Source organism: Hyperolius riggenbachi, chromosome 1 (genome assembly GCF_040937935.1).
Source record: "Hyperolius riggenbachi isolate aHypRig1 chromosome 1, aHypRig1.pri, whole genome shotgun sequence".
Classification (NCBI taxonomy): domain Eukaryota; kingdom Metazoa; phylum Chordata; class Amphibia; order Anura; family Hyperoliidae; genus Hyperolius; species Hyperolius riggenbachi.
The window spans coordinates 271,456,538-271,468,849 of record NC_090646.1 but is presented as its reverse complement, the minus strand read 5'-3'; the positions used below and the strand labels follow the sequence as shown (position 1 = coordinate 271,468,849).

The following is a 12,312-nucleotide window of genomic DNA, read 5'->3' as shown; positions in this document are numbered from 1 at the left end:
TTCATACTCTTGGTTTTACCAATGTTGTTACTGTAGTTACTCCTCCTGCGTGGAGAAATTTTCTATGTTGTGAAATATTCCTGCTCTTGAGTTTTTATATTAATAAACACCCTTGAAATGAAAAATAACAGAGCTGCTATAAATGTTGTTTCTAAATATATACATATGGCTTCTTATTCAAGAGGACTTAACTCTTTTTAATAGTTTGTAGTATAGGTCAGCTTTTACTAAAGAGAAAACAAACACCTCTATTAAATTGCTACTTTGTTCTCTGCATCTTGTCTTATCTACTTGAGGAATGATTGATTCACGTATCAAAAGCACATATTGTGATTCTAACAAGGTGCTGCTTTTATCAGAGGAGAAACATGTGTCTATGAAGGGGAGTTGAAGGAGAATGCTGCAATACTATTGTGAGAATTTATATATTACACATTTCCCCTGCTCTATTACATATGTGACAATGTGTAAATATTTCATTTACAAGCAGTGCATGACTTACTGAATCTCCTATGTAGGACCAATGACAGTCTTTTATGCTGTTTCCTAAAAACTGGAGTTCTAGAATCAGACTGTATATAGGCTAATGTCATGCAACCATCAATGAGCTGTCTTCTTTATTCAAGTCAACCTGAATTAAATCTTACTTAACCACTTGCCGACGGCTACACGCCAGTAGGCGTGGCCGCGGCGGCAGCCCCAGGACCGCCTAACGCCGATTGGCGGAAAGTCCTGGGGCTTGCATTTGCAGGAGATCGCGCGCAGGATGCGCGCGCATCTCCTGCTTGGTGGGCGGAGCGGAGCTCCGCCTTCAGTCTCCGAGCGGCTACTGCCGCTCGGGAGACTGTTAGACGGCGATCACGCCGTCTATATACTACGTGCAGCGCTGCGATGAGCAGCAGCGCTGCACTGGGGACAGCCGTGTGACACGGCTGTCCCCATGGGGGACAAGAGAGCGATCGGCTCTCATAGGCAGAAGCCTATGACAGCCGATTGCGTGATTGGCCGGCTGGGGGGGGAGGGAGGGACGGAGGGAGGGAGGGGATTTAAAGGAAGAGGGTTTTTTGAAAAAAAAGCAGCAACATAAATATTTATTAAAAAAAAAATAAACAGGGGGGGAGCGATCAGACCCCACCAACAGAGAGCTCTGTTGGTGGGGAGAAAAGGGGGGGGGGGGGGAATCACTCGTGTGCTATGTTGTGCGGCCCTGCAGCTTGGCCTTAAAGCTGCAGTGGCCTTTTAAACTAAAAATTGCCTGGTCACTAGGGGGGTTTAGCCCTGCAGTCCTCAAGAGGTTAACTTAATCTCATCTCTGTCCTGTTCTACATGCCTAAAACATTGTTTTACTATCACATAGTGTCAGCTTTGTTCTACTGGACAGAACTGCACAATGTGCAGCTTGTGTCTCATGGGGGCTGCCCATCCTGCTTTCTGCATAGCTCACTTTACCTAAGTTATGCCACTTCCTTTAGACACTATTCTCTCTCACTCTCAAGGGAGCTTAGATGGAAATAATGTATACACTATGGTCAAGCACTATGCCAGCCCATGTTACATTCACAGCTCTTCATTATGTCAACTGTGATAAAAGTAATTGGCCCAAATGCAATTCATGTTTTCTACTGGGTTTTCTCATAAGAGGAAACTCATGAGAAACATTTAATTGCATATGGGTCATTATCTTCTCAGAACAGATTAAAGTGCAAATAGAAATGGTATGTGTGGAAATGTATTTGGGAGGAAAACTCACCCCTATTACAAAATTCATGACTATGAATTTATCTTTTAGTTTAATTTGTATTTGTATTTTTCAAAATGAGTAAAAAAAAACAAGTTTGTCTTGTATTATATTGTTTAGCAAGTAATAGATTATACAGAGTAACCCGTCACAGAGTTTGTAGGTTCCAATACAAAAAATAGGATACTTTTCAGAAGTCAAACTTTTATCCCAAAAGGCTGGTTATCAGGGTTGGCTGAGATATTACACATTATTAATTCCAAACTGTATCTGATAAGGGCCAGTCAAAAGAGTGTTTTAATATACCTCTGATGCAGATTGGCTTCCCTAAGGCAGGGTTTATCCCCAACATATTTTTATTTTTTTATTTTTGCATGCTTTTTTTTGTGTTAAAATTTATGTTTGTAAGGAAATTTCTGTGCACGGGTTTTTACTGCAGCTACTGAAAGCCAATGGGAATTTGCGTGTAAATTTATGCTGCAAGATGTAAGGTTTTTTTGTACATTTAAAAATATGAATGCAATTTTGCTAATTTTTAGGTTAATTACAGTTTGTTAAATCTCAGAAATAATTTGGGTGTACCGATAGATTTCCAAATCTGGACAATTCAGCACTTAGTACTTCTGCCACAACTTTTTAGTACCAATTACTATATACACGGGGAAATGTGATTTCATGCCAGTGGGATTTTCCATCTTGTGAGTCAATACCTCCATAAGTTGGAATTTACCTTGTTTTGGATTTAGTTGGGCTTCAATGTAGCAAGCTGCAGTTGTGGGAGATGGACAAAATCTTGTGATGTATGTAGTAAAATACGGTCTTACTTTTAGGTTAAGACACCTTCTGCTTACCTAAGAGAAGTGAAGCTGATCAGAGACCACTGGATATGGAACATGTTGTCACTAACCACATTGGGCTTACTGTCCTTCACAAGAAACTTGAAATTGTCCATTGTTTCCTTGTGCTTCTCTTCACGCAAAATGTAACGGATCAAGCCAAGGTTTATTTCCTCTGGTAAAAAAAAATAAATTACATTTTTAAACGTCTCGTAAAATGGCAGGATACAAGCCAAATGAATGAAGCAAAGCCTCTGGACTCTGAATTAATTCAGTGCAAAGCTTAAGAGAAAAAGTGAATTGAATAAAGGCTTCTGTCCGGAAAGCTTCTAGTGCTGAGATGCCAACAGTGTGTAATCTCAGCACAGGGGTATTCACACATTTTAACACTGGTGTAGCTGGTTAAAGCACTTACAGCGTGGGAATCACAGCAACATTTTTAAGGATTCTACAAGTTGGTAAGGTTTAGTATAGGAATCCGTATAGTATAGTAGATAAGACTAGTGTTAGACCTCAGTACAAAATTATGTTAGTCTTAGGTTAATTAGGAGTTAATAAGTGAATAAAAGTAGCGTGTGCAAGCAGCGTGGGCTAAAATTAGCACTTGCATACTACACGAAGTCCTGCCAGCATTGCATGTGCTATTAAATTACGCAAGATCCTTACAAATGCCACGTGATGTCCTGTAGTGTGGCCGCGATACTTCACTAGCACGGTCGCTACTATGATAACGTAACAAAGTAGCAGCCACGCTAGTGAAGTATGACGGTCACGCTGCAGGACATCGTGCGGCTCTAGTAAGGATCACGCATAACTTAAGAGCGCATGTTACAGTGCCAGGACCGCCCGCAGCGTGCACACGCTAATTTTAACCCATGCAGCTTGTGTGTGCGACCTTTAGTGAATCTACTTGAAAGCTTGTGTTTTGCTTAATGTTCCATTAAAGGGGGCAATTGTGTGAGTTTGGTTAGCCCCTTGGATTCAGTTATGACTCTGCATGGCTAATTAGGGGTTCAGGTCTGTTTGGATGACAAGTGACGAGAACATTTAACGGTGCAGTAATAGCCTGGGTGGGTTAGGGTTAGGCATGATTAGCTGAGAAGTGACAAAAGGAGGGGGGAGGAGTGGGGGGGGGGGGGGTAAAAATATAATTGCCCACTTTTGCCAATGATAAGCACTTTGTTCTCTGTGCAGAGATAAAACTCTACGCTCTAAGTGCTAAGTAGGACTGTACCTCAAAACAGGATTTGATAATTCATTAATATAATTTTTATCAACTAAGGAAATTAGGAGAAAAAACTTACAGTAGGGAAGCAGAGGAATCATAGGGGTTTGTCTGGTAATTTGTTAATTATGCTACATTAAGAGCGGTCATTGAAAGGAAATAGTACATAATTAAACTAATTTGTAATTGTTTTGATGAAAAACAAAGCTGTTTAGTGACTGTGTAAAGCTGTTCAGGTACAGGATGTTCCAAAAACAAACTCTGCAATTGATAAAACTAAACACAGACCAATTATTGTGTTCAATAAATATACTGTTCACTTCTGTGGCAGTACATTAGTAGCAACCAGATAAGCCTTGCAAAGTGAAACTTCAGTGAAATACGCACTCAGTTAACCCTTTCAGTAACTTTTCATGAAGAGAGTGAAAGTGTTTGTCTATAAACATTATAATATGTGGCTAAATACTCATAGCAGAGGGAAAAGTTTGACTACAGTTCCACATTAAGCCCTTAGGCACCATACCTTGTCTAAATGAAGTGAGGGTGACACCGGGCTTTAGCTTGTTCTCCAGTATGCCATGTAACGGTCCACTTAAAATTTCATAAATGAGCTGTTTGTCATCTGTATCTGGGTCCATTGTCATCAGTTCCTTTTTAGTAATATAATTAGAAGCCTGCAGAACACAGAATGCTAAGTATATGCCCAACAAACACAGAAAACGGGTGAACAAAATACCATCTTATATGCTGAGATTGCTCCAAGTCGTGGACCATAAGCAGACCAGCAAACTTAATTTGGATGTTGGATTTATTTAACAAAAAGTAATTAAAGCAAAAATAAACTTGAGATAATGAATTGTCAGTGTAGTACAGATAGTAAATAGAACATTAATAGCAAAGAAAAGAGTCTCATATTGTTTTCCAGTACAGGACGAGTTAAAAACCTTGAGTTGTTATCTAAAGAGCTCATCTGAGCTAGTCGACTAGGCTGTGTTCCCACTTGCCCCCATATAACATGCAGACAGTGGGAGCGGACAGTGTAGTGTCCGCTCGGATTGTCCGATGTAGTCCGGTTGGAGCCTGGGGCAGATGCATTACCCCTATAAGTATGGGTGAACACTGACCTGCCAGAGATTATCGCAGACTTGTCTTGCAACTATCAGGAAAAAGGCATTACTTTGCAGTAAGGGCCTGAGCCCACTAATGCATTTGTTTTGGCTTCTGTCCACTTTTCAGCACTTGTAACATTGATGTGTTGCTGAAAAGTGGACAAAAATGTGTAAGTGAGCTCAGGCCCTGAGGGTGATTTTATGACAGAACCTGTTTGATCACTGGAACTCCAGCATGGTAGATAAACAGAGAGATGAAGACCTGCAGTGTATTATACGTCAGGTAATGGTTGACATTTGTGATACCAAATAGCATTTTCTTTATTTAGTTTTTTTGGATCAGATACGAACTCCAGCTAAGCCACAATACAATCCACAAATCAGCGTTTCAAGAATAATAACAGTACCTTGCCATCCATGTATTCCAACCACTGTAGACCCAGATTAGTGACAATTCTTGGAGTCCCATCATCCACTGGGAGGATGTCAACTTTAAACCTCTGAGGAGCAGCTGTTACAGTCTGGAACAATGAACACATTTTATTTATTTTTTTTAGGACTGCTTTGCTTGCCCTTTCTTCGAGTGAGGCATCAAGCATTACAAGAAAGCATAGCAGGTCAAGTCATGTCATGTACCAGTTATGTTTAAAAGTTTGTGCCTGTGAATCATCTGCAGGTATCTATCACATTTGATAAGTTTCCCAGTATTATGCAGGTAGTATCCCCATAGTCATGTTAACAAATGGACAAAAGCGTAAAGAAACTGTGGAAGAAAACAATGCCTATCAAGTGGTTATACACATTTAATTAAGTTTAACCTCTTGAGGACCAGAGGTTTATACCCCCCTAGTGACCAAGAGATTTTTTTTTCCAATTCAGCACAACTTTAAAGAGACTCTGTAACAAATTTTACACCCATATTTCCTACTATCCTACTTGTTCCAATACCTGTTCTGATCTGATGTGGCATCTTTTTATTCCCCCTTCTCTGTACTGTAGCCACTTTTCTTTCCTTGTCAAGCTTTGTCGAGGAAGATCAGCAAGGAGCTGCCTCTGCTGTAATGGAGATAAGTTATGCACGCCCCCTCTAGTCCTGTGCAATGTATGCTCCTCTCTGCAATGTATATTAATCAGTTTAGAGTCCCTGCTCACAGCATGTCTCTGCAAGGCTGAGGGAGTGTAATTTACTGAACAGCTATGATGACAGTGCAGGGCCCAGACACGGGGCTCAGAATAACAGCTGAAAGGAGTCAGATTCCCTGCATTCTTGTCACGCTTGAGAGGCATAGAGCGTGAGCCCATCAGAGGGCCAGTTAAGTGACAATTCCATTCTCTACTTCTCTGTTCAGCGCTGCATTAGACCGCAGCGTTGTGCATGCATTTTTACCTTTTTTATTTTCATTTAATCAGCCTGCCAGCTCCAATCGCTGGCTGGCAGGCTGTTCGCTTTCGCAGCGGCCCCCTGTGTTGCCTGCAAGGAACATGCACTCGTTTGAGTGCTCATACCCTGCTAATCTTGTGAGAAGCAAGATGACGCCATATGGCATTAGGCAGTCCCCAGAGCCACACTCCCACCGTAAGGCGGTCTGGAGCAGGTTCATTTATGATGATCTATAAGGCGTTATTTTGTACATAACCCATAAAAGTATATGTTTCTCTAATTCCATTCTCATATAGCCTAATAAATGTAACGCAGTTGTTTGTTATACTGTTTTATGTTTATATTTTGGCACAGGTCCATATACAGTTTGAATCTGAGCTAATCATTTCAGTATGAGCTTTCGTTAGTCACTATACCCCCTTCTAAACAAAAGCCCAGCCATCTATTTACATTTGTGTTTCTCAAGCTTGGTTAAAACCAACAGAGGTAAGCATATCGCCTGATTGGTCCCTACTAAAATTTACAAAGTTCTGATTGGATAAAGCTACTGCTAATTAGATAAAATTAATACTCTATCAACCTATATGCATTTATGTGTGTAATAAGATACTCTGTTGAGAGTAAGTTGTTAGTTCTTACTTCTTTTCCACCATCCTCAACAATAAAGAATGGGTTAGCACCATCTGACACAGTGAATGAAAATCTGTCTTTGAGGGTATTACTTCCATCATGGTTGTAACTGATACGATTCTGGTAGATATCATCCATTGTGAAGGTGGAAGTCTGACGATAGCTCTGTCCATTGGAGCTTCGTTCAATCACTCCATATCGAGGTGGCTGGACAATGGTGAATGTGACAGATTCTGCCTGTTAATGAAAGCCAGACTCAGATATCAGAACATTGTAATGGTTTCATTCCGAGCAACACAAATTTTTAGCAGCAAACACTGTACTTGATAGAAAGATTTAACACAAACTGGTAAAGTGGAACCTTGGTTTGCAAACATAATTTGTTCCAGAAACATGCTTGTAAGCCATAGAACTCATATCAAAGTGAATTTTCTCATGAGAATTAATGGAAACCTAGTTGATGCATTCCACAATCCAAAAACAGTTATAGTAAAATAGTATAATATAAAAAATGTAAACAAGACTGTCACTATAACTAACAGAATCATTGCTATCTGTTGGCTCACCCCAACCTTTTTTTTGTGTGGCTTTAACAAGGGACTTATCCAATGACAGTTACTTTTGAGGATTTCTTGGAAATGTAATTTTTCACAGTCTCTACACTCAGCTTAAGTGCAATTAAGTTACAATCCTGCAGCGCCAAAAGAAGAAGAACTATCGACTCAACTGTGATGACGTGATGCATGTATAGTTTGTTTTGCTTGTATATCAAGTCAAAATTTCACAAAAACGTTTGCTTGTATTGCAAAGCACTCTTGAACTAAGTTACTCTCAATCCAAGGTTTTACTGTATGATTATCAGAATAGGTTGAAATCACAAAAATATGTCCATACTGACTGATGAGTGTTTGTCTTACAGGCAGCCCACATTTGAGGGTACTCTTATTCTTGATTTTTATTTTCTTCACATTGAGTATAACATACTATACTATATTGACTCTCAGTTAACTACGGTATGTTCTTTTCTTTTGGTGTTTCTTCTGATACCTTTATTTCTCAAATGATTAGACCTGGGCTTTCTATCTATTTTATTTTTTTTTCTGTAAAGAAAAAGAAGCCAATGGAAAGATGAATGTCTATAACTGTTACTCAGACTTCTGCTGTCACTTTTATTGTGTAAGCTTGAAAATAACTGATCTTAAATGGTTGACTGGAAACTGTGCTTTTTTCCCTTTTTTTCTGTTATAATATAGCTATGGTGTTGTAGCTTACTTCTGTACATTCAGCAGTACACAAGACAGTCCAGACAACACACTGTACATTTTGTTTTTGTCAAGCTTGAGGAGTAAATTCGTGTTAATCTGCACCAAACATTTGTGTGCCAAACCATGTTATAGAATCACTAATGGCTTGCTGCTATTTAAATACAGTAGACATTTTATGACACAAAGTCATAAGTCCCAGCTCTCATACCTCGGTATCAGCATCTGTGGCTTTCAACTCAAACTCTGTAATGGTTTTCCGAACACCTTCTTGTACCCTCATTCCTAAATTCTGGACCACAGGCAATGAGTCATCTACTTTATTGATGGTAATGTAAAATGTTTGAGATACCTGAACAAATAAATATATAAACAGTTTTACAACAATACATAATAGAAAACTTGTAGAGGAAAATATAGAACTCATTTTTATGCAATCATATATATGTAACTTATCCATATAAAAGTGGTCATTTTAGATGAATGTAGGTTTAAAGTTAGGTGAATCAGATAAAACGGGAGCGCTGCGCATCTGGTACTTTGGGCACCGCTATAGGCTGCCACGTAAAGCGGCAGGCGGTAACTTGGGCGCTGGAGTTCATCTATAGTGGTGGCAGAATCGTAACAATATTATAACCAAGCACTGAAGGGTAAGTTAGGTGCCGGGTTATCGGATGAGCAATAGAGAATTTGTAATAGGTGCAGGGCATCAAAGGAGCGACGGCGGATCGGTAATAGGCACTCAGCTGTAATATAGCCAAGCTCCAGGGGGTTATTTATCGGCAGCAGTATATTAACCACTTAGGATTCCAGGACATAGATTATACGTCCTAATTAGTGCTCCTGTATATTCCTGCATCAAAAGCTGCTGCCGCACGATCATGCACGCTCTCGCGCATACACGTGACCGTGCACATACACATGCACGGTCCTGTCAATGATTGTTGCTACCTAACAACAACAATCCTTCAATAAAATTAGAAAAAAAGTTTGAAAAGTAAAAAAAAAATTTCTTACCACTTTACATCCAGACCTTGTTTTCCCCTTATGGACCAGAGCAGTTTTGACGTTTTAGCTACGTCCCTATTCAGTCAGCAATAAGTATATCTCTACTCACTACACATAAATGATCTATATATCTTTTTTTCAAGACAAACCAGGCTTTCAATGGGGGGTATTTAGTCCCAAGAACAATTTTTTTTCTAGGCTTTTTAATGGAAAAAAGGAACAAAAGAAATGCATTATTTCTCCGTTTTTAACAATTCCAGTTTAAAAATAAAAAGTGCCGCAGTGATAAAAAACCATGCAACCAGTTTTATGTCCCCCCCTAACATAGTCAGATGTGTCCCGAGTATCAGCCCAACCTTCCCAGTATAGCCAGATGTGACCCCAATATCAGCACCCCAGGTATAGTCAGATGTGTCCCTTGTATGCACCACCCCACAGAGAGACAGTAACGCCGCTAGGATTGTCACCCCTCATTATAGGCAGATGTTTCCCCAGGATAAAATTTCCTCCATTATAGCCATATGTGTCCCCAGAATTGCCCCCCCCCCTCACCAAATATAGCCAGATGTGCCCCCAGTATTAGGTTACTCCCCCCAGGTAGCCAAATGAGCCCTGATTGACAGATGCCCCCCCCCCTAGTTACCTGGCCGGCTTTTAACACCCCCTATAAAAAAACTACCCCCCCCCCCCCCAGTGTGGATAGCCAGATGTGCGCCCCCTCGCTCCCACATCAGGCAGCCCCTCCGTGCACAGATTGCCTAAAAAAATGTAAATCAAGCTGCCTCTCTCACCTTACCTCATTCCAGTGATGAGCCTGCAGCCCGAGCCTCCGACCCCCGCTCTGCACTCAGCCACGTAATGCCGGTTACCCAGGTCCCGGCTTGATGACGTTATCAAGCCGGGGCCAGGGTAACCGCCAATACGCGGCTCAGTGCAGAGTGGGGATCGGATGCTCGGGCTGCAGGCTCATTGCTGGAACGAGGTAAGGTGAGAGAGGCAGCTTGATTTACATTTTTTTAGGCAATCTGTGCACGGAGGAGGGGGAGATGAAGGATCACGCTGTTGGCTACAGCGGTGATCATTCATCTGCGAACATGTCCCTTTCACCAATTAGGAAAAACAAAAGTTTGCTTTCCTAAAACAGAAAGAATTTGCGATAATTCAGGTTGGAGTGAGCTCGAGATGTCTCCCAGAGCAACACTGCTGAATATATGCAAATTAACCTTTGTGCCCTTAGAAGCTAAACACACCTCCAGAACCGCTGGAATGCAATGATGTGTCAGCTTGTTAAATTGTACAGAGCCATAATAATCCAACATGCATACAGACTGTTTCGGATTGTTTGATCCTCATCAGTGCATGGCATGGATTAATTTGGCTCTATGGAGTAGGGCTTGTAAACCGAGAGGTACAGACTAACCAGCAAGCTCATGGTGACCCAGAACTCATTGGAGTGTGTAAGGGACTACAATGGTCCTAAAAGCCCCCTTACTAAGATGTTAAGAAAAACAAAAATTTGCTTTCCTAAAACAGAAAGAATTTGCGATAATTCAGGTTGGAGTGAGCTCGAGATGTCTCCCAGAGCACCACTGCTGAATATATGCAAATTAACCATTGTACCCTTAGAAGCTAAACACACCTCCAGAACCGCTGGAATGCAATGATGTGTCAGCTTGTTAAATTGTACAGAGCCATAATAATCCAACATGCATACAGACCGTTTCGGATTTTTTTTTTTTTTTTCTTTGGCCTTTCAGATTAAAATCACTTAAAAACCAGCCATCACGCGGATCTCTCCATCAGGTTGGCAGCGATATTGCCCATCCTTCATAATTAAATCATCATACCGGCCTTTATTAAATCTGTTCACTTTTTATATCAATGAGCTCCATTCTTTTTGTTTCCAACATTCCTGAGCCTTCTCCTCTCCAACACTTTTTTTATCTGCCAAATACACCACATACAATCTCGCCAAGAAAAAATTGCATACTGCTTCCAATGACAACTGCTCCTTCTTGAATACAATTAGATTCCTTGCATCCCACAGAACTTCCTTGAATACAGAAAACACGATCCACCCCTTTCTATCCTTTTCCTTTGCACCCAGTGACACTCCACCCATCACCATTAAAAGAGATGTGCCCCTAACCTCCACCACCACCTCTAAAAAAAAACCCAACTTCCTCCGAAAATCCCTTGCAAAATCACACTCCCAAAAAACGTGATCCACATCTTCTTCCCCTCCGCACCCTTCTCTTGGGCACCTTCCTGAGGGAGTCATACCCCTCCTTTTGCAAAAAACCCTAGTAGGGAGTGCTGATACCAGGGACATCCACACCACATCTTTTTGTCTGTTTGTTGTTCCTTTAATGTTCATTCTTTTCCATATTGTCTCTGCTTGTGCACTTGTCATTCCTTTTATATAACATATTATATCATTTCTTGTGATCCATTTTTTTATGTTCTGTTTATTTATATCCGCCAAGGCTGCTCCTGTCATATTGAAATTGTACAGAATTTCTTTGACCTTTTGATAGCATAGCGTGGTTGTGAATGCAACAGGCTTGCTCAGGTCCTTAGCAACCCATCCCAACTTGTTCCACAACCATCCTCCCAAGTATCTTACAAAATCCTTCACCCTCCCCTCTGACTCCAATACTCTACGGACAGACACCAGATAGTGCAGAGACAAAAAGGAAGCAACATCAGGGAAATCCCAACCACCCAGAGACACACCCTTGTGAACCGTCACCCGTGCCACCCTCTCCATCTTTGAACCCCAGAAGAAGACAAACAACATTCTCTGCACCTCTTGCATCCATCTTTTGCCAGGAGGCAAGACCAAACAGAAGTACAACAACAACGGCAATATCACAGCTTTCACCACCAACACTTTCCCTGAAAAAGACAACTTCCGCAACCTCCAAAAATTCAACTTTCTTACCACTTTCCCTTTCACCTCATCCAAAGTCTTTCTACCTTTCATCTCTGCATCAAACACCACACCCAACACCTTGATCTCCTGACTCACCGGCACTTTCTCCACATTCAAAGGTACAGGCCTCCCAAAGGAAACCAGCTGGGACTTCTCCCAATTCACAGCCATTCCAGACATTCCACAAA

The 12,312-nt window shown here is 41.0% G+C and overlaps 1 protein-coding gene across 2 annotated transcripts in view; it reads right to left on the bottom strand.

The window, feature by feature from the left end:
- FRAS1 (Fraser extracellular matrix complex subunit 1) overlaps window positions 1-12,312 on the bottom strand; it is a 730,981-nt gene that overhangs the window by 73,661 nt on the left and 645,008 nt on the right. For both annotated transcript variants that reach the window (XM_068233564.1, XM_068233565.1), the window contains 5 exons: window positions 8,393-8,533; window positions 6,929-7,156; window positions 5,316-5,429; window positions 4,323-4,473; window positions 2,590-2,749 (listed from right to left, as the gene is read on the bottom strand). In XM_068233564.1, the coding sequence (XP_068089665.1) occupies window positions 2,590-2,749; window positions 4,323-4,473; window positions 5,316-5,429; window positions 6,929-7,156; window positions 8,393-8,533 (794 nt within the window). The remainder of the gene's footprint in view (window positions 1-2,589; window positions 2,750-4,322; window positions 4,474-5,315; window positions 5,430-6,928; window positions 7,157-8,392; window positions 8,534-12,312) is intronic.